This window comes from Trachypithecus francoisi, unplaced genomic scaffold (assembly GCF_009764315.1).
Source record: "Trachypithecus francoisi isolate TF-2019V2 unplaced genomic scaffold, Tfra_2.0 Lachesis_group3, whole genome shotgun sequence".
Lineage (NCBI taxonomy): Eukaryota > Metazoa > Chordata > Mammalia > Primates > Cercopithecidae > Trachypithecus > Trachypithecus francoisi.
The window spans coordinates 836,265-860,969 of record NW_022681468.1 but is presented as its reverse complement, the minus strand read 5'-3'; the positions used below and the strand labels follow the sequence as shown (position 1 = coordinate 860,969).

General features: G+C 40.8%; 1 protein-coding gene and 1 long non-coding RNA gene across 3 annotated transcripts in view; one reads left to right on the top strand and one right to left on the bottom strand.

Moving 5' to 3' along the window:
* The window catches only part of LOC117069765, a 28,874-nt gene extending 9,945 nt beyond the window's left edge, over nt 1-18,929 (bottom strand). Inside the window, exons 1-2 of the mRNA XM_033188186.1 lie at nt 18,808-18,929; nt 18,422-18,721 (exon numbers count right to left, since the gene is read on the bottom strand). Of these exons, the coding sequence (XP_033044077.1) occupies nt 18,422-18,721; nt 18,808-18,853 (346 nt within the window). The 5' untranslated portion in view covers nt 18,854-18,929. The remainder of the gene's footprint in view (nt 1-18,421; nt 18,722-18,807) is intronic.
* On the top strand, nt 18,719-22,162 carry LOC117069768. 2 transcript variants are annotated; one of them, XR_004431652.1, is made up of 4 exons: nt 18,719-18,854; nt 19,738-19,886; nt 20,065-20,165; nt 20,316-22,162. It is a non-coding gene; the product is annotated as an uncharacterized LOC117069768 (long non-coding RNA). The 2 variants fall into 2 exon arrangements; XR_004431651.1 differs by lacking the exon at nt 20,316-22,162 and having other exon boundaries at nt 20,065-20,294.
* Nucleotides 22,163-24,705: the final 2,543 nt, after the last annotated feature.

The following is a 24,705-nucleotide window of genomic DNA, read 5'->3' as shown; positions in this document are numbered from 1 at the left end:
GGTTGGGTGGTCACTTACCTTTCCCTAAGAGGCCCTAAGCCCCTCCTGCAGCCCAGCTCCTCCTGGACCCTCTTTAGGGGAAGTTTGTGTTTGTGTTTGGTCGTGGAGCCCGGCTGCAGAGAAAACAAGTTTGCTTTTTTGTTTTTTTTAAGAAAGGATCTCACTCTGCCACCCATGCTGGAGTGAGGTGGTGCCGTCATAGCTCACTGCGGCCTCAACCTCCTGGCCTCAAGCCACCCTCCCACCTTGGCCTCCCAAAGTGTTGCAACTACAGGTGTGTGCCACGGTACCCGGTCAAAAGAGGGTTCTTGGTTGGGCACTGTGGCTCATGCCTGTAATCCTAGCACCTTGGGAGGTCAAGGTGGGTGGATCAGTTGAGCCCAGGAGTTTGAGACCAGTCTGGGCAACAGACTGTTACATGACCATTTAGTTTATGCAAATATGGGGCTGGTTAAACAGTCTATGTGAGGCTGTCACCTTGTCTTTGCATCTGTCACTGAGGCCAGAAGTCAGCAGGGCAGACAGTTGGAAAGGAAAGACAGTGGGAAGCTGGGGTGGACAGAGGCAGCCACAGGGATGGGCTGGGACACATGAAGACAGGCGAAACCATGTTGTCTCTCACACCCTTTCAAGGGTCTAGAGGGAGTCCTTTAACTGATTATGTTCCAATATATGTAATTATCAGGCTGGAGGTGGTGATACTGGAGTTCATAGCCTGACTGGAAGCTGGAAAAAGCTTCTACAACTTTATGGTGATTAGTTTTTATAGCTTTAATAAGCCCCAGAAGTAAGACTAAGGCAGAGACTTGATTTAGGATTTTGATTTTTGAGAACATTTGTTATGGATACTAAAAGGCTCAAAATATTTGATCAAAACAGAATCACAGGCCATTGATAAAATGATAGTTACTAATTTAACCAAAGTGGTAATTCAAAAGACTTTGGAGGTGAGTCAAGATGGCTGACTAGATGCAGCCAGGAGGAACATCTGCCACGGAGGGAGTGAGACAGTGGGAAGACTGGTGCTTTCCAAGCAGATCTTTGAAGGGAAGGCATTGAGAGTGGATTGAGAGCGGATAGGGAAGGACACAGATGCTGGGCTGAAGGTGGAGGAAGCTGGGAACACTGCATGGGGATGCCAAGCACCAGGACTCATTCCTACCTCCCAGCAACTCCAGGGGAAAGGCTGAGTTGAACAGGTGAGGAGTGGCCCACTCTTGCCATGGGCCTCCAGAATCCTAGAAGCAGGAAACCCCATGACCCCCATGGACACATGTGCTGGCAGGGACAGCTGCTTAGAGAGATGGCAGGCGCAGGACTCCAGCCTGAGTAAAGCCAGAGTGTTGACACGTGAATGGCTGCAGTGGAGCACAGCCAGGGGCACCCATCCCCCAAGGCTCACCATGCTCCTCTAGGAGATTTTAGCCTTAGAGTGACTATTGGACCTGAGTAAAGCAGGGTGGTCTTGTCCATGGGACAGGCCCATCTGAAATGAGCATTTCCTTGCCTTCTGGCCTCTCCTGGGGCCCCGGGCTGGCTGTGCCTGCTTGCAGTACAGCCTTGGAAGCCCAACCAGGGTGTTTCCTGGGTGCCGTCATCATAGCTCCTTTGCCAGCAGACCCTGCTTAACCATTGCAGAGCTCCAGCAGGCCATGCTTAACCATTGCAGAGCTCCAGCAGGCCAGCCCCTGCTGATGTGCACCAGTCCACCCAGAGCACCTCCCAGCCGCTTTGCTGGCATGAGTGCCAGCTAGATCACAACTCCCTCCACCACCAGGAAGCATAGGCACGTGCGCCCTGCCACCCTGTCCCCACCAACACATGGGCACCTCACTGCACGGTGACTGCCAGCAGGAACCTATGTAGGGATGCTGCCACCCTGCTCCTGCCAGTACCTCACCCCAGCAGATGCCTGTACACCCTGCCATGACACCACAACTACTGGTATACATGAGTGAGAATGGATCCCACCGCGACCACTCTAATGAAGTGCTTTGGCCGGCACCCCCTATCATAGTGTTGTGGCCAACAGACTGGGAACACCTCAGCCCCTCCAACACAGCAGGTTTCTAAATTCAAGGGGCAAGAGAATAAAGCCAGGGGCCCAGTCCCAGAGCAGAGCACACACCACAAGGGTGCTGAGGTGAGCCTGGACCCCCTAAAATTTTCAAGAAACACAGCTAACTGAACCCACTTTATGCCACAATCAAGCCTGCAAGAGTATCAAAGAAGATAAAAGCAAAAAATGAACAAGCAAACAAACGAAAACACACCAAAAAAACAACCAAAAAAGAAAAAAAACATCCAAAGGACAGCTACTTCAAAGATTAAAGAAACCGCCCATGAAGATGAGAAAGAATTAATGCAAGAAACTCTGCAACTGTAAAATCCAGACTGTCTTCTTACCTCCAAACGACCACACTGGTTACCCAGCAGTGGTTCTTAACCTGACTGAATAAAGTAATAGCATTTGGGTTGGGAATTGGTGCATTTCTGGTTGTACAAAAGATAGTTGTATTACATTGGGTATAATTATGACCTTATTATTATCTTTATTTGAAGATTATTTATGATCTCAGGAGATTCGTGTGGGTTCAAGTTGACAAGGGGTGGACTTGTGATGGTTACTACTGAGTGTCAACTTGATTGGACTGAAGCATGCAAAGGATTGATCCTGGATGTGTCTCTGAGGCTGTTGCCAAAGGAGATTAACATTTGAGCCAGTGGGCTGGGAAAGGCAGACCCACCCTTAATCGAGGTGGGCACCATCTAATCAGCTGCCCGTGTGGCCAGGATATAAAGCAGGCAGAAAACGTGAAAAGACTAGACTGGCTTAGCCTCCCAGCCTACATCTTTCTCCTGTGCTGGATGCTTCCTGCCCTTGAACGTCGGACTTCAAGTTCTTCAACTTTGAGACTCGGACTGGGTTCCTTGCTCCTCAGCTTGCAGGTGGCCTACTGGGGGACCTTGTGATTGTGTGAGTTTAATACTCATTAATAAACTCCTATATATATATTATACGATATATATTATATGATGTATGTATGTATATACATGTATATAATATGATATATAGATACATATTAGGGTTCTCTAGAGGGACAGAACTATATGTATACACACACATATATAGATATATGAATGACAGAACTATATATATATATATAGTTTGCATAATCTGTGGCGTAGACTAGGTGAAATGGACTTTACAACCTCCTGAAGGGTAACACCCAGACTCTCACCTGAACTCCCTGAAATCCTGTGCCCTGGGGATTGGAGAAACCTTCAAACCAAAGCCAGTGTTAAGTTAGCTCAGTCTTTGATTGAGCATGCAATCTGCCTATACTTGGCTTCCAGGGGTGGGTGAGGGAGAATTCCTGCCTGGAACAAAGTCACATTACAAAGAGTCTTCACGATGCTCATGAGACATCTTGGACCTTTCATCAGAAGCATTCAGGATGGCAGGAGACTGGACATGATGTGCAAACATGGGGATAGGAGGAAGGAAACAGAGAATGGAAGGAGGTGACAGCTGACAAGGCCTTGTGTTCTCAGATGCCGAGCATGAAATGAAGCATTTATGATGAAGGAAACAGAACAGATGTATGGTACAATATTAAATATACAACAGTAAATTACAGCAGGTGGCTTCACAGCAGCTTAGACACAGCAGAAGAGAAGAGGATGGAATTGGAAGACAGATGCTCAGGACAGATGCAGAGTGAAGCCGAGGACCCGGGAAAGAGGATTTGGGAGTTGCAACCTCTGGGAGTGGACCCATCCCAGAAACAGAGGAGGAGGGAAATAGGAGGAAGAAGGAACGTTTGAAAGTACTCCATAGAGAACCAGGGTAGCCCCTTGGGCCAAGCTGCCCATGACCCTTGCAGCCTCGGAGGTCCAGACTCCAGCCTGGCCTCACATGCTGGTTAGTCTTGTCCCTGCCAGGCCAGAACCCTCCTCAGAACCCAGAGCCCCCACGGCTCTCTCTCACCCTATGCCCAGGACATGTCTCCTGTGCACTCTTCCCTGGCCCACAGGTGGGAGTTTACACCTGCTCGGGCGGCCTCAGCATCCACACCAGCAACCTGGTAGCAGTTGTCCTGCTCCCTCCACCTGGCACAGCTCGGATCTCCCACAGTGCAGGCCCCGTGGTTAGGAGTGATTAGAACACACAGGAGGGCAGCTCAAGACAACAGGTGCGGAGACGTGCAGATTTTGAGAATTTAAGTGCCGATGCTCTTGGAAGACCATTTCCGTGGGGTTAATCGTGGTTTCTCTTGGTGAACTGTTGCCTTGTGTTTTTGATATTGTTGTTGCTCTAAATAGTGTTTACCTGACTTCAACATGAGCTCGATTGGTCACGTTCTTCGTTAAAATATGTGTCTTTTTTTTTTTTTTTTTTTTTTTTTTGAGACGGAGTCTCACTCTGTCGCCTGGGCTGGAGTGCAGTGGCCGGATCAGTCTTAACCTGGTTTATAATATTACGAAAGCATGGAAGGCCTTGCCATTGTTCATTTTCCACAGAATCAATCTCACTCACAATCTTCTGAATATGTCGAAAAACTTGTATCTTTAAATAGAAATTATAAAACTGTGATAAAATATTAATCTCTCTTGGCTAAGAGTTATCCCACTAGCACTGTGGCATTATGGTCCACTCCTTAGGGCACATCAATTACTATCCTAAGGCTTGGTAGCTGGAAGGTCCATACATGTAAAGATTTTTGTCATATGGCATGCATGTGTTGCAAAATATTTAAAGTGATTATTGTGTTATATTCAGTCAAATCACTAAAAGTTTAAGGTTTCTTTTTTACTACATATTTTTAGCAGTATTTTGTGATCTTCAGCCATGAGACCATGTCTATTGGAAGAAACATCAGGACAAAATTCTTTGTTATTGAACCATATTGGAAGAAATTTTATCAGTACTTTTTAAAATTGTTTTTTTGAGGCAGAGTCTCACTCTGTTGCCCAGGCTGGAGTGCAGTGGCCCCATCTCAGCTCACTGCAACCTCCACCTTCCTGGTTCAAGTGATTCTACTGCCTCAGCCTCCTGAGTAACTGGGACTACAGGCGTGCACTACCACACCTGGTTAATTCTTGAATTTTTAGCAGAGACGGGGTTTCGCTGTTTTGACCAGGCTGGTCTCGAACTTCTAACCTCAAGTGATCTGCTCACCTTGGTCTCCCAAAGTGCTGGGATTACAGATATGATCTACCTCGCCAGGCCTTTATTAGGTGCTTTTAACCAAAACACTGAAAAAAAAAAATCCGGGGAATTAATTATTGGGTTAATATTACACAACTAAAGAATCAATTCAGAACAGATGTGGTGGCTCATGCCTATAATTTCATCACTTCAAGAAGCAAATCAAAGAGAAGCACATGAGACCACGAGTTCAAGACCAGCCAGGGAAACTTTGGGACAGTCCATTTCTGTGATATAAACTTTTAAAAATCAGCTGGGTATGGTGGTGCACCTCTCTAGTCCTGGATACTCAGAAGACTGAGACAGTAGAATTGTGTGAGCCAGAATTTCATGATTACAGCGAGCTACGATTGTGTCACTTCACTCCAACCTTTGTGACAAAGCAAGACCTTGTCACCAAAAAAAAATCAGTTAAGAATTTCACACAGTCATAAGATTACTCCAATAGAAGATATTGAATTGAGCATGCTCAGAGACCCTCTGGTGCTTCTGATGTTTTGGGGCAGGCAGCTTACCTCAGACATCCAGAATAGGCTGATGATCTTAGATAGTAAAAGGTCTCCACACAAGACTTTGAAACAGGACCCCGTCCGATTCCCACCACCCACTTTCACGTCCTTCTTGTCTTTTTCTCCTTTTTTTATTATTGTTTGCTTATGCTTCAAAACAGTCTTCTCATTATTTGTAGACATGCTTCTTGCCCACCCGTATTGGACATTGATCTCTTTTTTATTCACTCTTTTTATAGTTGCTACATACAATGAGTCATCGGACTATTTTTCTGATGCCTGACTGCTGATAACTGAAGGCTCATTCCTCAGTCATCTCCTATTTCTTCAACCAAAAAATGTGAATCTAGTTAAAAATCACGAGAAATTACTCATTCGATGCTATTTGGAGTTTCAAACCCCACAAACCCCTTTGTATGAATGAGAAACCTAAATCTGCCTGCACTGTCAAACCACAAAAGAATGTTAAATCCACTGAACTAGTCTTTGTTTTTTGCCCTATCAAGTCATTTTAGACATTCATGAGAGACCTGCACTACTCTTGGCAGATACCTCAAGAGATAATTAACCTTTTCATATTCACATGGGGGAAGTGTGAGGCACCAACAGATGTGACATCCACACTACATTTTAACTGAGATTTCTTGGCCTTTGCATCAAGGACAACTAATGCTGTGAGCTTTGTGTCCCAGCTCCTGCCAACAGGACATACCTAATTCCCGAACCAATTCCAGGACAGAGACGGACATGCCTGGTATAATTTGATTAATCCCCATCATGTAATGAAATAATGAAATTATTGTGCTGTATACTAGTGTTTCCCTAAAAATAAAAGGAGAGCCAGGGTTCATTCATGTGTATATTCAGAAGGTCCTAATTTTTCATGTTATATATAAACATAATATATAATGCATAATTATATATTACACATAATATATAATACTTATCTATATCATATATATTTATATAATTAAACCTTTAATTCTGTGTTGAGAAATTAAAAAATTTTTCAGTTTGATGAGTGAAATCACCATGCCATTGTTCTGTGATTTTCTTTTTTTAATTTCTCATATATTTTATCCATGTCTGTCTAACTCATTTTCTACCAAATTATACATGTTTGAATTTTTAATATTTTAATGAGGTGAAGTTAGCAAATAATAATCTTATCATAACGTGTCCATTTTGACAAATAATGACATAAACATTACCTTTATTAACACAGAAAGAATCAATTACCTTCAAAATTTCTTCATTTTTCTGTAATTCTTGTTTTTTACACCTTCCCTTCTCACATCACGTTTATAGTCAACAACTGATCTTCTTTATGTAAATTTAGATTAGTTTACATTTTATAGAATTTATAAAAGTGGGATCATATGTGTACTTTTGTTTGGCTTATTTTACTCATCATAAGTACATGCGAATTTACCCACGCTGTTGAGTATATCCAACAGTACGTGACTGGAACAGTGGGTATTGTTCCAATGAATGAATTTACCACAGTTTATTTACTGATTAAGCTGCTGATCAATATTTGCATTGCTTTCAGTATCTGAGTATTATAGAGAAAGCTGCTACTCAGCTACTCAGCTTAGAGAAGTACACAGTTTAGAAACATGTTCTTATTGTTTCAACATGAACAGCAGCTAAACTAGAAAAGCTGCACTTTAAACCTGGTGTCTTCAGTACATCAGGTCATTGAAATTAAAGAACTCTGTGTATGTCAGTTTGTGTGTGAGAGAGAAGCAGAGAGAAAAGGAGACAGAAAAGAACAGAGATCCTACATAATTGACTCAAGGAAAAACAGGAACTTAGTTTTAATGTAAAAGGTCTGCATAAGATGGAATGGACAACTTGATGCACCTACATATGGTTTTACATTTTTAGAAATATCATTTTGTGATAAGACAACAATCATACACATTAGGATAAACATAGTGGCGGGCGTCCAGTGGTGAAATACCATGGTGATGCAAAACCCCACCTCCAGCACCTTTTCCCGCCTATTGCACCTGGCTTGATGTGTTCTGAGCGCCCCCTGGTGTCCTGAGTGCCCCTTGGTGATCTGAGCATCCCCTGATGTTCCTGAGCTCCCCTGCCGGGAGCTTTGTGTCTGGACTCACAATGACTTTCCCTCACTTTGTCTTGGTGAAAGTGGTTCCAGTGTTTGCCCATTCAGTATGATGTTGGCTGTGGGCTTATCATAGATGGCTCATTAGATTGAGGTGTGCTCCTTCAATGTCTATAGTTTTGAGGGTTTTTATCATGAAGGGTTGTTAGATTTTATCGAAAGCTTTGTTCCTGCATCTGCTGGATATTCCCATGGTTTTTGCTTTTGATTCTGTTTAGTAGAGAATCATATTTATTGCTTTGCATAGGTTAAAGCAGCCTTGCATCTGCAGAATAAAGCCTACTTGGTTGTGGTGTGTTAACTTTTTGATAAACTACTGAATTTGATTTCCTACGTTGAGAATTTTGAAGCCGATGATCATGAGAACTATTTGTCTTGAGTTTTCATCTCTTGTTGTGTCTCTGCCATATTTTGGTATAAGGCTGATGCTGGCTTCATAGAATTAGTTAAGAAGGAGCCCCTATCCCTTGATTTTCTTAGAGTAGTTTCGGTAGAACTGAGATCAGCTGTGAATTCATCTTGTTTCTTTTTCTTGGTAGGTTCTTTATCACTGACTCAGTTTTAGAAGTTGGTTTTGCTCTATTTAGGGTTTCAATCTCTTCCTATTCAATCCTGGGAGATTTTGTGTTTCCCAAAATTTATTCATTTTCTCCAGATTCTCTAATATGTGTTCATAAAGGAGTCTGAGAATCTGTGTATTCTTCTGGGAGCAGTTGTAATATCCCCTTTATCATTTCTGATTGTACTTATTTGGATCTTCTTTTTCTTTATCTTTCTAAATCCAGCCAGGGGTCTATCAGTCAATCTTCTTTATTTTACAAAGAAGAGACTCTTGGGCCTATTGATATTTTGTATGAATTTTTGTATCTGAATTTCACTAAGTTCTTCTCTAATTTCCTTTTTCTCTGCTAGCTTTGAGATTATTTTAGTTACTTTAGGTGCAAGCTTAAGATTACTAATTTGAGATCTTTCTAACTCCTTGATGAAGTCATTTATGGCTATCAACTTTTATGGTGCCCAAATATATTACCGGATTCAATGCTATTACTGTCAAACTACAAACATTATTTCTAAAGTGCTAGAAGAAAAACTATTTTAAAAGTTATATGGAATCAAAAAAGAGTTTTAAAAACAAAAGCAATCTTAAGTAACAAGCATAGAGTCAAAGGTATCCCACTCTAAGTCATCAAATTATACTGCAGAGCCACAGGAACCAAAATAGCTTGGTATCTGCACAAAAACAGACACATAGGCCACTGAAAGAGAATAGAAAATTCTGAAATAAAGTTGCACACTGACAACCATCAGATCTTACAGCAGCACACTAAAAACATGCAAAGAGGAAATGTATCCCTATTCGATAAATGGTGTTGGGATAACTGGCTAGCCATATGCAGAAGATGGAAACTGGGTGCTTAACTATCACTATTAACAAAAATCAATGAAAAATGGAGTAAAGATTTAAGTATAAGACATCAAACTACAAAAATCTTGGAAGACAACCTAAGAAATACTCATCTAAAAGTTGTTTTTGGCAAGAAAATTTTGGCAAAGTCCCCAAGAGCAATTGCAACAAATCAAAATTCTATATGTGGCACCTTATAAACTGAAGGTTCTTCTACAGAGCAAAAGAGTAAGCAGAGAGTAAGCAGAGATCCTACAGAATGGGAGAGGATATTTACAAACTATACATCTGATGAAGGTCCAATATCCAGATTCTATAAGAAATGTAAATCAACAAGCACAAAATAATATTAATAACCACATTTTAAAAATAGGCAAATGACATGAGCATAAACTTCTCAAAAATACATAAAGTGGCCAAGCCATATGAAAAAATGTTTAGCGTCACTAATCATCAGAGAAATGCTAATCAATCAAAACCACATTGAGATGCCATCTCACACCAGTCAAAATCAGTATTACTAAAATTTTTTAAAAAATAGCAGATGCTGGCAAGGCTGCAGAGAACAGGAAGCACTTATACATTGTTGGGTGGAACGTGAATTAGTCCAAGCACTGTGGAAAGCAGTCTGGAGATTGCAAAGTATTTAAAGCAGAGCTGCCGTTTGTCCCAGCCGTCTCATAACTGGGTATATACACAAAAGAAAATAAATCATTCTACCAAATAATATGCCCATGTATATGCTCATTGCTATGCTACTCTTAATACCTAAGACATAAATCCAACCTATGTATCCATTAATGGTGGATTGGATCAAGAAAATATGGCACATTTACACCATAGAATACTATGTATTCGTGGAAAAGGAATCAAATCAAGTCTTTTGTGGCAACATGGATGCAGCTGGAAGCCAATATGCTAAGCAAGCTGGTGAAGACAGAGATGACGAGAGTCAATGGGAGGTGAAGCTGACATTTTGGGTGTGCCTGTGTATAAAATTGAGAAAAGAAACCATCTGGATAGATACAGTCTTAAAATAGCCAAGTCTGGAACCACTCATATCCAAGTTTCCTTTTCATTAGGTTTTAATATTCCTCATTTTTGGTAAGTTAAATTTGCTTTTCTTTACTCTTGGCGAAAATAACCACACATCCTGATTTAGAGGCATTACAATCAAAACGTCATATTTGAAGCTTATAAGTGACATGTTAGATAAAAGTTAGTGTGGGATTCAGTGTGATAGACAGGAGACATGGCTGGATACTAAGAATGGGCTCAGAGTTATTTTACCTAAATTAGGAAAATTTGTTCACATCCCTTATATTAGATTTCATTGGAAACCTTTGATCTAATATCATCTCTGATAGATTATACCTCAATAATTAAGCTGGAGGTTGTAAATTAGTAATTTAAATTAATAGTGGACGCCTCCATTTAGAATCTATTTCTCTACCAAGGTAAAGTTAGCTCAGATGGCAGAAATAACTGCGCTCAGCAGAGCTTGTCAGTAAGGCAAAGACACAGACAAACACATATATTGCAAGGGTAGCGCATGACTTTGAAGTGATCCGCACACAAAAGGATCCTCACATCTTCTAGAACCCATCAAAATGGACAAGGGAAGGAATTGTAAATGCACTCCTAAGTCCTAGAGACCTGACTAACATAACATAGGAAGTGAAGGCAAAGAAAAAAGTAGCATAATAACTAAAATATGTCTATAACTCTATCTATCTATGTATTTATGTGTGCATCTATATATCTATCGTGGTATGTATGTATGTATCTGTCTATCTATCTATCATCTATCTACTTATCTATAGTAGTGGATCATTATACAAAGCAAGCAGCCTTAAAATTGTTTATAATACTATCTTAAAATGGAAGGAATTACAATTACTCATATAACACAATCAATACTGTCTATAACTTTCTGGAAATGTTGAAGAAAATTGTAACCCCTAAATTAAAATTTTCAAAACTTTAAGAAAATCTCGGCTGGGTATGGTGGCTCACTCCTGTAATACCAGCACTTTGGGAGGCCAGGTGGGAGGATCACCTGAGGTCAGGAGTGTGAGATCATCCTGGCCAACATGGCAAAACCCCATCTCTACTAAAAATACAAAAAATTAGCTAGGTGTGGTGGCACATGCCTGTAATATCAGCTTCTCAAGAGCCGAGGCAGGAATTGCTTGAATCAGGGAGATGGAGGTCAAAGTGAGTTGAGATTGCACCACCACACTCCAGCCTGGGCAACAGAGTGAGACTCTGTCTCAAACAACAACAACAACAAAAAAAAAAAAAAATTAAGAAAATCTTGGACTTCCTTGGCCAAAAGTTCTCCCCCTAGTATTATGGTATTATAGTCAACTCCTCCAGAAAATGTCTGTTATTACCCTATTATTTGGTAGCTGAAAGATCATACCTTTAGAGACTTTACACTCCATGCTCACCACTGTTTTATTGCATGTTTGCATGTGTTACAAAATACTGAAAGTGATTTCTGTATCATATCAACTCCATTCACCAACAGATTAAAGTTGCTTTCCTAGTACATCTTTTCAACAGTCACTCATGTGTCTATTGCAAATAAAGTCAGGAGAAAATACTGCTCTTGAACCTCATTTCTCTTGAAACTGACTCTTGCCGGGTACTTTTAGCCAAAACAAAGGAGTATCAATACTTAGGTTCATATTTATAAACTTTAAACTAAAAGTAAAATTGTAGTCACCCCACGAGATTGAATGGTCCCCCTCTTGTCCAAGGGGGCACCAAAAACACCTAAAAATTGAGTTCCCAGCTGGGCAGAACAAGAGATCAGACACACCTCATTATACCCGCTCCCCTTTTCGGTTCAGAGACAACACGGACCATCACTAACGTTAAAATGGAGATTTTAAGACTGACAGAACAGACTCTCTGGGGCAATAAGATGCCACGTTACAAACAAGTCCTAAGGCCGTGCCAGGCGGGAGTTACATCCCTCACCTCAACTCTTAAATAATAAACTGTTCTCTAACTGCCAATAGGTTATTTTATTTCTAGCAGCTAAATAAGCACTGACCCTGAGACAAGCGTGATTTAACCAATTGCAGCTCATCCCCTGACTAACTGAACAGGGGTTCCACAGCCATAACCCCAGCTTTGACTGGACACGAGACTGATTTCAGGAACTTTCTCCTGATCAGAGAACTTTGACCATGGCCTGGTTCTGGCCATTCATGGAGGCTGCGCTCTGAGGGCCTTTGTGCCCCTGCTCCAGCTTTTGGCACACAGGGCCTAACTGTAATACATTTAAATGCTAAGTCCCCACTGCTAAGTGAACAGGGGTCACATGTTACATGTATGTTTGCTCCCATATTCATGTGTCATGACCACCTTTATGAACATGCACAGCCCTCCTGTAACCTGTTGATTATGTCTGTTTAGCCAACACGTGCGGCGTAAAGTTTCTGCCCCACCGCTCCTCCTTGGGAGTGCCTCTCTCTCGTCTTTACCAAAGGCTGTGCTTCCAAGCCTGTGAAATGGCTGTAATCTTTTATAAAAGGTAAGGCTTATTTTTTCAAATTTGCGGATTGTGTGATTTTTCATGTAATGCAACCGAGGAATAAGTTCACAAACCCGCCCAGTTGTTAGGCTGCTCCAGAAAAGGACATCCCCATATATCCTGTAAGGCCTGAGATCTATTGAAGAAGGACCTGACCTGAGACCCCCGAGCAAGCTGATGAGCTCACGAGTGAAGAGCTTCCGCCCAGGACATTGGCCAAGATCCTGTTCAATTTGTTCTCTTCTTTTTCTCATGTCCTTATACCAAAAAAAAGTATTTTCTGTAGACCTATTTGCTGTCCACCCGGAGTGAATACTTACCTCATTTTTCACTCATTTTCTTAAGTTGCTAAGTAGAATAAGTCATCAACTCTATTTTGATGCCTCACTACTGATGACGGGATCTATCCTCTTCCTTCACCTTTGTCCCCCGCACATGGGAAATCTAGTAGAAAATCATGGAAGTGCCCTCATTGGATGCCAGTACTAGGTTCAAATTATACAAGCTCCTTCCCCTTAGAAGGAAGCCCCACCATTCCTTCAACACCAAACCATTATAAAAACCCTGAGACAGCCTTCTTTCCTGCTCTATTGAGCCAGTTTGGACTTTCTTGAGAGGCCTGTGCTGCCCTCAGCAGACACCTCAATAATGCAGTTGGTAAATCTTTCCATATTCATGTGGTGTGTGAGTGTGGCACCATCAGACTCGACATCCACACTAAACATTGGTGAGGGTATCTCTTCCTTTGCACGGGGTCACCTACAATTGGAGCTGTGAGCTTGGGTCCTGACCGTGACCACCACGGGCACTTTCTTCTCTTGCACTGGATGTTAACTCCCTCCGCCCCATTGTCCAGCATGCACCGTATCCTGCCTGCTGCTTGCTGGCCCTGTCAGTGCTGTCGTGCTGGGCTGCAGGGTTGAGTTAAACAAAGCGTATTTTATAGATTTAGCTGATTTACTTCAGAAGCATTGATACTTAACTGACATTTCAAGACAAGATTAAGTGACCATAGGAGACTGTCTTTTGCACATGTGAGAAGGTTTTTCTCTCATTAAAACAAACATTTTCATTTCAGAGACTTTGGAGATAAGCAAAGAATCATGAGTCCAGATGAATTCCTCAAGGGAAGATGTTTTACAGAGAAGAAGCCACAGTGCTGACCGGAAACCAGACCTTAGCCTCCGTCTGCACCTGCCCCTGAGGCTGGCTCTTGTGATCAGTGTGTCCTGAGCACCCCTGCGTCTAGAATCCTGTGTCCACGTCAGTGAGGTTTGTGTCTGGACTCAAACTCACTGTTCCTCTATATTTTTCCTCAGAATTAGAGAAACTGTAAGTCAGGGATCAGTGCATGTCAGAGAACAGCAAATAGCAGGATAAGTCCTTGACACACACACACACGACACACATATACACGCACACACACAATCACTCTTAGGTCAATCATATTCAAATTACTAAAACACACAGACAAATGGAAATACATGCCAGCAAGTGGAGGTGAGTAGAGGGCATACCTTGCAATAGAACAGACATGAATAATATCAGTGTTGCTTTGGTTATAACCATATAAGCAATAGGACAGTTGATGGTATCTATAAAGTGTTGGAAAAAGTCAACCCATTATTTTATAACCAGTCAAGGAAACAGTTCCACATCTCACATGACAGTATAAGGAGCTCGACATATCCATGCCTCCATGAAACTGGTGAGACTTATTTTGAAAAATTATCGGGTTTGGAAAGGCCCTATCAGCATACAGAAAGTGAAGGAACATTTATTCGAGATAATCTACAAAAACTCAGTAAGGTCAGCCATGCTATTGATATTTGATCAAAGATTCTCTTCCTTCCTCCTATGTCCCAGCTCAGCATGATGTAAACTCCACCGCAGATGGCTGCAGCCAAGTAGACAGGACTCCTTCTGCCCAGCCCCCACCAGAGCACACTCTTCCCCCAGGGCCAGGACGTTGGCCCTCTGACCTTGCCCACAGGTCATGCTGCTGAGGCTCAGTCCTTGACAAGACTTACTGAGGACCAGAGACTCACTTCTTCCACACAGCCCCACTCATGGATGCAGGCTCTGCCATGGGTGCAGCACCACGGAGGACATGGGCTGCCTGGTTCCCAGCCCTACTCCTATGGCAGAGGGTCCACCCCAGCAGGATCTGCATGCTGATAAAGTGGAAAGCTTCTCCCCATCCCTCTGCTGAGTACTCAGCTCCTACTTTAAAGAAGAAAAAAGCTCCTAATCTCCACCTGCAGAACCTTATTTAGGAACTCTGTCTGTCTCAGGAGCAGGGGGTGGGGTTGCTAAAATTTCGTCATAAAATAGAGTCCTAAATGTGGTCTTGAAGGATCTGATTTCATTTACAGTAGAGTATGGAGAATTACAAAGCCCTCGAGTGCTCTCAAAAACAGTGGAGGCTGTGGTAAAATGAACTTGGAAGAAGATGGATGGATGCAGGAGAGATCCAGGCTAAACTGCAGGGCTGCTGGGTTGCAGGAGAGAACCAAAAAGAAAGATAGCGGGGAAGAGCTCTCCTGGGGTCAGTACAAATGTCAGGCACTGTTTGTTCAAAGGTGCCCATGTTTGTTTGGTTGAGTCTGTAGAGCAATTTAGACCTCAGTGCATTGTTGAAAATATAAATTTGCAACTGCACGTCGTGGAACTCAACATCTGGTCCTGGTCAGGGAAGAGACAGAGAGAGCCCAGCCCAAACCAGTGACATGCGAGGGTGACAGTGATATCCGTGACTGTGTGTCTGGGGATCTTTCAGGCAGGGCTTCCCTCACTCAGGAGAAAGTCTGGAGTTCACCTCCAATGATTTGTGACAAATATTGAAAGACATTCATGTTGTTTTTAGTTTCTAACACACACATACACACACAATGTTAAATGTGTGAATGCATGTGTGTGAACATAGGATTTTAGTCCTTTGTAGCACATACTCAGGAGTGAGATTTCTAGGTCATGGATTAAGGACAGGCTTAATTTGATAAGAAACTGTAAATGGTTTTCCCAGAAACTGTTTTATTTTGCACTAGCAATATTTTAGTCTCTAGGGGCCTGGCATGCTCACTGACCCTGGTGCTGCCAGCATTTCTTCTTTATTTTTTGTCATTCTAAAGCCTAGAGTCGTGTCTCCTTTTGATCTTTATTTGCATTTCTCTACTGGAAAATCACATTCATATGCTGATGTGTCATCTATACATCTTCTTTGATAAAAGGTTTACACAAACCTTTGCCTATTTTTAAACAGATTGCTTCTTTTTACTGCTGAGTTTTGCAGGTTCTTATTATAATTACATTGGTAGATACATGATTTGCAAATATTTTCTCCTCTGAAGCTTGTCCTTCATTTTCTTGATAGTCACTTGATTAGGCAATGTCTTAAAATTCGATGAAGTTCAACTAATATTATTTTCACTTATTGATCATAAATTTTAATTTTCAGGATTATTGATCAACTGTTAATAATTTCATATTTTAATTGTATTTGTTTTTATTTTATATGTATAAATTTATGGGGAGTGACTGCAATTTTGTTACATATATATTGCATAGTAGTCTTGGCTTTAATGTATCCATGATCCAAATAATGTACATCATACCCCTTAAGTAATTTCCCACCATTCTCCCACCTTCTGCTCTCCTATCTTTCTGAGACTCCAGTGTCCATCATTCCTTTCTCTGTGTCCCTGTGCACATATTACTTAGCTCCCATTTGTAAGTGAGAACATGTAGTGTGTACTCTTCTGTTTCTCAGTTATTACACTTAAAATAATGACCTCGAGTTCAATCCATGTAGCTGCAAAACACATGATTCCATTCCTTAATATGGCTGGATAGTATTTAATTGTATATATGTAACATTTTCTTTATAAAATTATCTTTTGTTAGACACAGGTTAATTCCTTAGATTGATGCATGTGCTACTATGAATAGTTCTGCAGGAAAACCAAAGTCTGACTATCATTCTGATATAATGATTTAGCTTTCCTTTGGGTGGTTACCCAGGGGTGGGGTTATTGAACCAAAGGTAGTTCTACTTTTATTTCTTTGAAAAATCTCCTTACTGTTTTCCACAGAGGCTGTGCTCGTCTACATCCTCACCAACAGTGACTGACAGTTCCCTTTGCCTTCAATCCTCACCAGTGTCTCTTATTTTTGCCTCTTTAATAAGAGCCAGTCTGACTGGAGTAAGATATCTCTTTGCAGTTTCAACTGCATCTCCCTGATAATTAGTGGTGTTGAGCATTGTTTACATATCTACGGTGCAGTTTTATGTGTTGCTTAAAAGAGTTTTTGCTCGTGTCCTTTGTAATGAGGTTGCTTTTCGTAGCTATCAGTCCCCTGCCAGATGCAATGTGTGCCAGTATTGTTTATCATTCTGCAATTTGTCTGTTCACTCGGTTTCTGTGTGGGAGCTCTTTTAAAGTTCCATTTGTCTAATTTTTTATGTTATTGCTTGTGCTTTCGAGGTTTTACTCGTAAATTATTTACTAAGCCCAATGTCCAGAGGAGTTCTCCTGGGGTTTTCTTCGAGTACGTTTATAGTCTGAGGTCCTACAATCAAGCCTTCCATCCATTTTCTGTTGGTTATGTATATGTTGAGATGTTGGGGTCCAGTTTCATTCTTCCGCATATGGCAGCCCAGTTGTCCCAGCAACGTGGCATGAAGAGCGTGTCCTCCTCCCCATGCATATTTCTGTTGTCTTTGTCAAAGATCACTTGGCCATAGATTGTGTGGCTAGTTCAGTAGCTTTTGAGTGCAGTTATTTGTTGCCATGGGATGATTTTCCTAAAATTGTGGACAGTTGTGTTTCGTGTTCAAACATGAGCTAGGATTTTCATAAGAAAGATATTGTTGGATTTCCCATTTCTTTTCCACATTGTTCCTCAGACTCACTGAGGTGGGTTTCTGAAGTCAAGTTGAGGTACTTCCCTTTCTAAGAGCTGGATTTTTACTTACCTGGGTATTTATGGGCTCCTGGTGTGGATATAAGGGTCACGTATCACGCCTACCCTATGATATTTTTAGAAATTTATTTGTACACTGACACTGTGAGACACTCCATGATGAGGATATATTCCATCTATTTTATTGTTTTATAAAATTACTTTATGATTGCAACTTTCTCTCTACAAGAAAAGCTACTATCTGGACTTCCTCAATTCCTCCTGCTCTCTTATCCCTACATTTTTCTCCAGTGTCATTTCCCGCAGTTTAATAAAGTTTAGTAAAGGCATATGTTCTGCTGATGTGTATTCTGCCCCTTGGGGTGGTATGAGCCCAAGAAACTGGTGGCCACATACCAGTGATGCATCTGGCTCAGGTAATAAGGACATTTCATGCTGAATCTTTGTCAAACAGGATACAGCTTATGCTTGCATGAACCATTAACAGGAGACAGGCCAGTTATTAGTAAAGAAGAAGGAGGAAGACAGGGCTCTGAGTCTAGTAGTGATGGGAAACCCAGGCCCTAGCAGGAAATGGCATCTCAGCTGCACTTTCCTGTTCTGCATTGGTGGGGAGGGAGCACCAATAAGAAGCAGCCTGGGTTCTTGTACAGGAGGCACCCTGGGCTGTGTCTCTGTGCTCCCTGTGCACAGTAATATGTGGCTGTGTCCACAGGGTCCATGTTTGTCATTGTAAGGACCACCTGGTTTTTGGAGGTGTCCTTGGAGATGGTGAGCCTGCTCTTCAGTGATGGGCTGTAGCGCTTATCATCATCCCAATAAATGAGTGCAAGCCACTCCAGGGCCTTCCCTGGGGGCTGACGGATCCAGCTCACACGCATTCCAGTAGTGCTGAGTGAGAACCCAGAGAAGGTGCAGGTCAACGTGAGGGTCTGTGTGGGTTTCACCAGCGCAGGACCAGACTCCTTCAAGGTGACCTGGGAGAAGACCCCTGTGGAGAAAGCAGAAGAAGGTGAAGCTCACAGAGGAGAGAACAGATGTTTTATCCCTGAGGGAGTCCCTGGTCACAGCACTCACATGAAGGGACGGTCAGCAGCAGGAGCGTGGAGCAAAGCGTGTCCATGGTGGGGCACAGCAGTCACTGAGCCAGCCCCTGTGCTCGGCTTTTCAATCCAGAGGAGGGTGGAGCTGGTGGAGATTTGCATTGCCCTCATCAGTGCCCTACTCTGTGGGATGGAGTCAGGTTTCAGGACTCAGTGGGGTAGTGCATCTGTGGTGAGGAGCAGTGACAGTAACATGATCAGTGTAATTCAGATGGCATTAATCTAAGGCTGGACAAGTAGTTTCTGAGATGTCTTGGCAGAAGTCATGATTAGGAGGCTGTGTTGGCCTTTGTGCAAGAATTATTTTATGATATTTCTTGTTATCAGGGATGTGTGTGTGAGAATTCTCCCTACACTTCCCTGACTCCATTTGTCAGGATTTTAACACACGTGACTCCATTTTGATTCTTACAAATTTCACAATCTTGTCCTAAAAGCACTGGTGGAGAAGGACAGTTTATGTAGTAGCCAATTAATTCTACATCCACCTTCCATTTTAACCAGACAAGCTTATTTCTTTCACTACAAATGGCTACTGCATCTCCAGGGAAGCCTACATACAACACAGTGGATGGTCCTGATCAAGGGGAGGGAAGAAAGTACCTTCAGCCTCTTTCACATGGCTGGAGCAGCCACAGCCTGAGCCCAAACTGATTACAGGGAAGGGGCTTCAGCCTTGGAATTGAGATCACAGCAACTACATTTACCTTTTTCAAGGAGCAGGAAAATCCAAGGAATAGTGAGGATGACAACTAAAAAGAAATAAAATGAATTAGAATCAAAAGAAGCACCAGATCAGTGTTGATGTTAATTTGCATACTTCAGTGTCAGGAGAAGGGTCAGACATAAAGACTGTGAGGGTCCCATATTCTATATGACGCTGACCATGGTCCACCATCTTCAGGCTGGTATCACCCTCCCTAAAGACTATTCAAGTCAGGGAGACCCAGTAAGGTCTCTGCTGTGAGTGTGATTGGAGAAGATTCAACAGGTCCCACCGAGCTCATACACGTCTCCAATTCTGGCGACCATGGTTCAGTGCTTTTCATCTCTGTAAGTGTCAGTTTGCATTTTGTCCACGGGAGAATATGTCCTCAGAACACAATATTTAAAAAAATATTTAGAGATGGCAATGGTAGGCAGAGAATTTTGAAATTAGAGAAGTTCCCTGGAGAAACTCTCAGATGAAGAAAGTTTTTTTGTTTGTGTTTGTTTGTTTTCATCTTTGCAGGAAAGCAGTCCTAACTTTTCTGTGCACTTCCTTCTGGGATTGACTCTGATCAGTGAGTCCCGAGCACCCCCTGCAGCTAATTTGCCCATGTGTCCCTGGAGGTTTCTGTCTGTGCTCACACTGGCCTTTCCTCATGCACTTCTATTGCACAGTAATATAGTGATGTGTCCCTGGAGGTTTCTGTCTGTGCTCACACTGGCCTTTCCTCATACACTTCTATTGCACAGTAATATAGTGATGTGTCCCTGGAGGTTTGCGTCTGTGCTCACACTGGCCTTTCCTCACGCACTTCTGTTGCGCAGTAATATAGTGATGTGTCCCTGGTTTGCAGATTGACCATTTGCAGATACAGCATCTTCTTGACATTGTCTGCGGAGATGATAAATCAAAGAAAAATAAATATTCTGTAGGACAAATAAATCCTGAGAAAATCTATTCCCAGCACAATAATCTTTCCATGGACATTTTAGCAGAGTTTCTAGGTGAGTAGCCATATGATATACATCCATTACCTGAATCTATCCAAAAAAATAAAGATTGTCAACAATGGAAAATGAGGTTCCAATTTTATTTTTGCATTTGTATTTCTTTTATTATATAAATGTGTAAAGCAATTATAAAATTTCAATATTACATTTTTATAGCATACATAACTACCAACTGAGAAAGTTAAAAAAGTGATAGAAAAGAGAAAATAGACATATACAGTTATAATATCTCTCTTCTATATATAAAGGAGTATTACACTTTTGAATTAGAATTCAATTGTAGAAATGTCTTATTGTTATCCTTATGGTAACCTATAAAATATTAGTCACATAATAGTTAATAGTAAATTAATAGAAACAATATACATTGTTGTAAAAAGATAAATTAAAACAAGAATCATTGGATAAAAGAGTAATATCATTAAGAAATAATTCCTCACAGTCAACTAAAAAATTAGGATGCAGCAATTATCTCTCTCCAAGAAAACTTCTTTAGATATTCATGAATAGAAAAAATAAGGATAGAAAAATATATACCATGAAAATATAAACCAAAGAAACCTTGAATAGCTGTGAATTTCAGACCAAATAATCATAAAATGAATACCTTTGTGACTCAAGTGAAATACTACATTAAAAAATGAGATCAACTTTCCAAAATACATTATAAAATACTTATTAAATGGATTTGGAACAGCAAATACACTAACAAATATAGAAGATGGAGATAGAAGTGTCCCAAATGACACTTTCAACTACTTGATACATTTGTATCTATAAAATATTCACCTGGAAAACTTCAGAAATACAAGCTGTGATTTACCAGAAGAGAATAAAGGAACATGACAACTGAATTCAAAGTGATGACCTTGATGGAATCTGGGAACAAACAAATATAGAAAAGCAACAGCAAAGAGAGATTCCGTCTCAAAAAAGAAAAAAAAAAGAAGAAGAAGAAGATATCTGCTAAAAGAGACAAACTATGAAATATTTAAAATCGTTCATTTTGAGATATATTTGATTGGCCAAGGCCCATGACACCACTCCAGGAGTTCCTGAGAATATGTGTCTAAAATGGTTTGGTTACAGCTTGATTTGATATATTTTAGTGGGTCAGAAGTTACAGGCAGATGTTAATCAACACATGTGAGCTATACCATTTACGCAGTCCAGAAAGGCAGGAAAAGTTTATGCCCAGACTTCCAGGACATAGGTGAATTCAAAGATTTTCTGATTGGCAATTGGTTGAAATGTAAGGCAATACACTTCTTACAAATGAGTGTCTAGATTAAGATAAGGGGTTGTGGAGATCGTAGTTCTTATTATGCAGATGAAGCCTCCAGGTAGCAGACTTCAGAGAGAATAGATCATTAGGTCTTCCTGTTTGTCATGTGGTGTTATGCTAGAATCAGGTTGTAATTTGGTGTCTTTTTTCTATGAAGAGTGTTTATAGCAAAAATATAGTTTTGTCAGTCTTAAAATCTTTGTTTTATTGCTAATGCTGACCACTGGCGCCTTAATTCCAATGACAGGAGAATTAATGAGGCATGTCTGACCTCTCACTTTCCCATCATTGCTGGAACAAGTTTTAGAATTTACTTTGAAATCTCCTTGGCTGAGGGTGGGTTCATTCAGTTGCTTGAGGAAGCTTAGAATTTTATTTTTGGTTTACAAAATAAATTATTGGAAAAATGCTACATAAGGTCTGGTATGGAATAATTTTAAATTTATTAATGTAAATGTCTTAACACCATGTCTTATCATGATGGAGGATATTCATCTTAGGAGATACTTGGAGGTGGGAACACACGGTATTAACTTTATAATTATTTTATCTATTATTATTCTGAATCAAAGGTACATTAATGTAAAAAGACGATCATAAGAATACAAGTCACAACTGATAAAATACGTTTCTGGAAATTCTATAATTCTAATTATAATTATGAACATATATTCTAGAAGAAAATATTGAAATTACAATAAAAAATGAGAAATGTTTATCTGTATCAAAAAACATGGGAAGCACCTAATGCTAAAATCAAGCAAAGAGAGTGCTACTCATATAGTTATTTTATTTTCTATAATATGATAAATAAAAAGTATTATTATAGGCATTTTATAGACCAATAATGAGCACACTTATGTTAATTTTTTCTTAACTTTGTGCCAATATCTTGTTAATTGCATATAGGTATTTGTTACTGTGTGTGTCATTTCCAAAGTATTAAGCTATTATTTTTCATATTAATATGACTCCTCTGTAGACCTTAGGTATTGCAAATGCTTTCTATAACTCTTTTGCTTTTGTATTTTCTACTGTCTCTTCACATGAAACTCTTCAATTTGCATAACTATATAGATGGATAAAATATTTTATAAGTTTATAATCACACATACACATACACATATGTACATATGCTCAGTACTGAAACATACATGTGAAAATACAAAAATGGGTCGGATGTGGTGGCTCACGCCTGTAATCCCAGCACTGTGGGAGGCCAGGTGGATGGATCACCTGAGGTCAGGAGTTTGAGACGAGCCTGGCCAACATGGTGAAACCCCATCTATACTAAAGATACAAAAAAGCAAATACAAAAATGAACACATATCCAAATACCAAAACAGAACACGACTTTATTTAATATTATTTTAATTATTTAATTGAATTGAATTTACTCTGTTTTATAGCATAATGTAGTATTCCAAAATGTTGTTGTTCTGTGTGATTGCTTCTGTATCCTAATGCCAGTAAACAAACATATTTATAGGCAAGTTTTGGTAGAACTTAAAGTAAATGCCATTCTTGCCAAATTAAATAATGTACAGTGGTATTCATGTATAGCCTCTGTGTTGGTTTATTTGTCATTTATGCTATTAGTATACTTTAAATATCTGTCAATTATTAATAAATTTAATAAAATATAAGAAACATCACTTAAAAATTTTTATTACATTATTGGTTAAATTCACATTATATTTTTATAAAAGTTTGTTTTCTACCATTCATTTTGCATAAAGTTTCAATACAAATTCTAGGTGTTAATTTGCCAATACACCTGGATGCTAGAGAACATCCAGCAATATGAAACTGAAATCAGCCCAGGATTCCCAGAATTCACTTGCAATGGCAGCTTGCTAGACGATGGTCTGAGAGTTTGCAAACACATTAGGGATTTGAACTTCATCATCAAAGCACTAGTGAGTCTCGGCGCTGAGCACACAGAGAGCAACAGGAGCAGCAGAGCCCACTCTGTGGTACTTAGGAAAAGGACTTGATGTTGTGGGGTGATGTCTGCAGGACCCTAGAAAAGGGTGAGGAGGTCAGGGAGTCTGCAGGTGATTGAGTATATTTCCTCTCCTCTCCTCTCCTCTCCTCTCCTCTCCTCTCCCTTCTCTCCGTCTCTCTTTCTTCTTTCCGTCTGTCTCTCAGTCTTTCTTTTCAGAGTTTCTTTCTGTCACCCAGGCTGGAGTGAAGTGGCATGATCTCAACTCACCGCAACCTCCTCCCCTGTGGTTCAAGCCATTCTCCTGCCTCAGCCTCTCAAGTAGCTGGGATTACAGGTGCCTGCCACCATGCCTGACTAATTTTGTATTCTTACTAGAGACAGGGTTTTGCCATGTTGGCCAGGCTGGTCTCGAACTCCCAACTTCAGTTATCCACCCACCTCAGCCTCCCAAAATGCTGGGATTACAGGCGTGAGACACCACACCCGGCCTAGATGAGCACATTCTAAGGAGAACTCTTATCTTCCTAAACTTGGTTGGCTTCAATTATCACCAAGAGAAGCAAACAGATTCACCAGACATGGAGAAGACAAAATAAAGGGACTTGTTTCCTTACTGGAAGACTGAGGAAGACCAAAGGATTTGATGGAAGAAGGGAAGGTGGAGAAACAGTGTGAAGAGAAGAACCCCAGAACTCAACAAAGGTGGAGGAACTGACCCCGGAACGTGGTTTTTCACCTCCACAAAAGGCAGACGAAAGGAATAGAAACTTAACACCATGAAACTGCTGAGTTATTGTTAGAAAAGGATTTACAATTGTATGACTGACACAGCACAAAAAACAAAAACCCATGCATGGAACCAAAGTTTGAATTAGGCATACACCATTCTTATTATCAAAACACATTGAATTACTATTGCT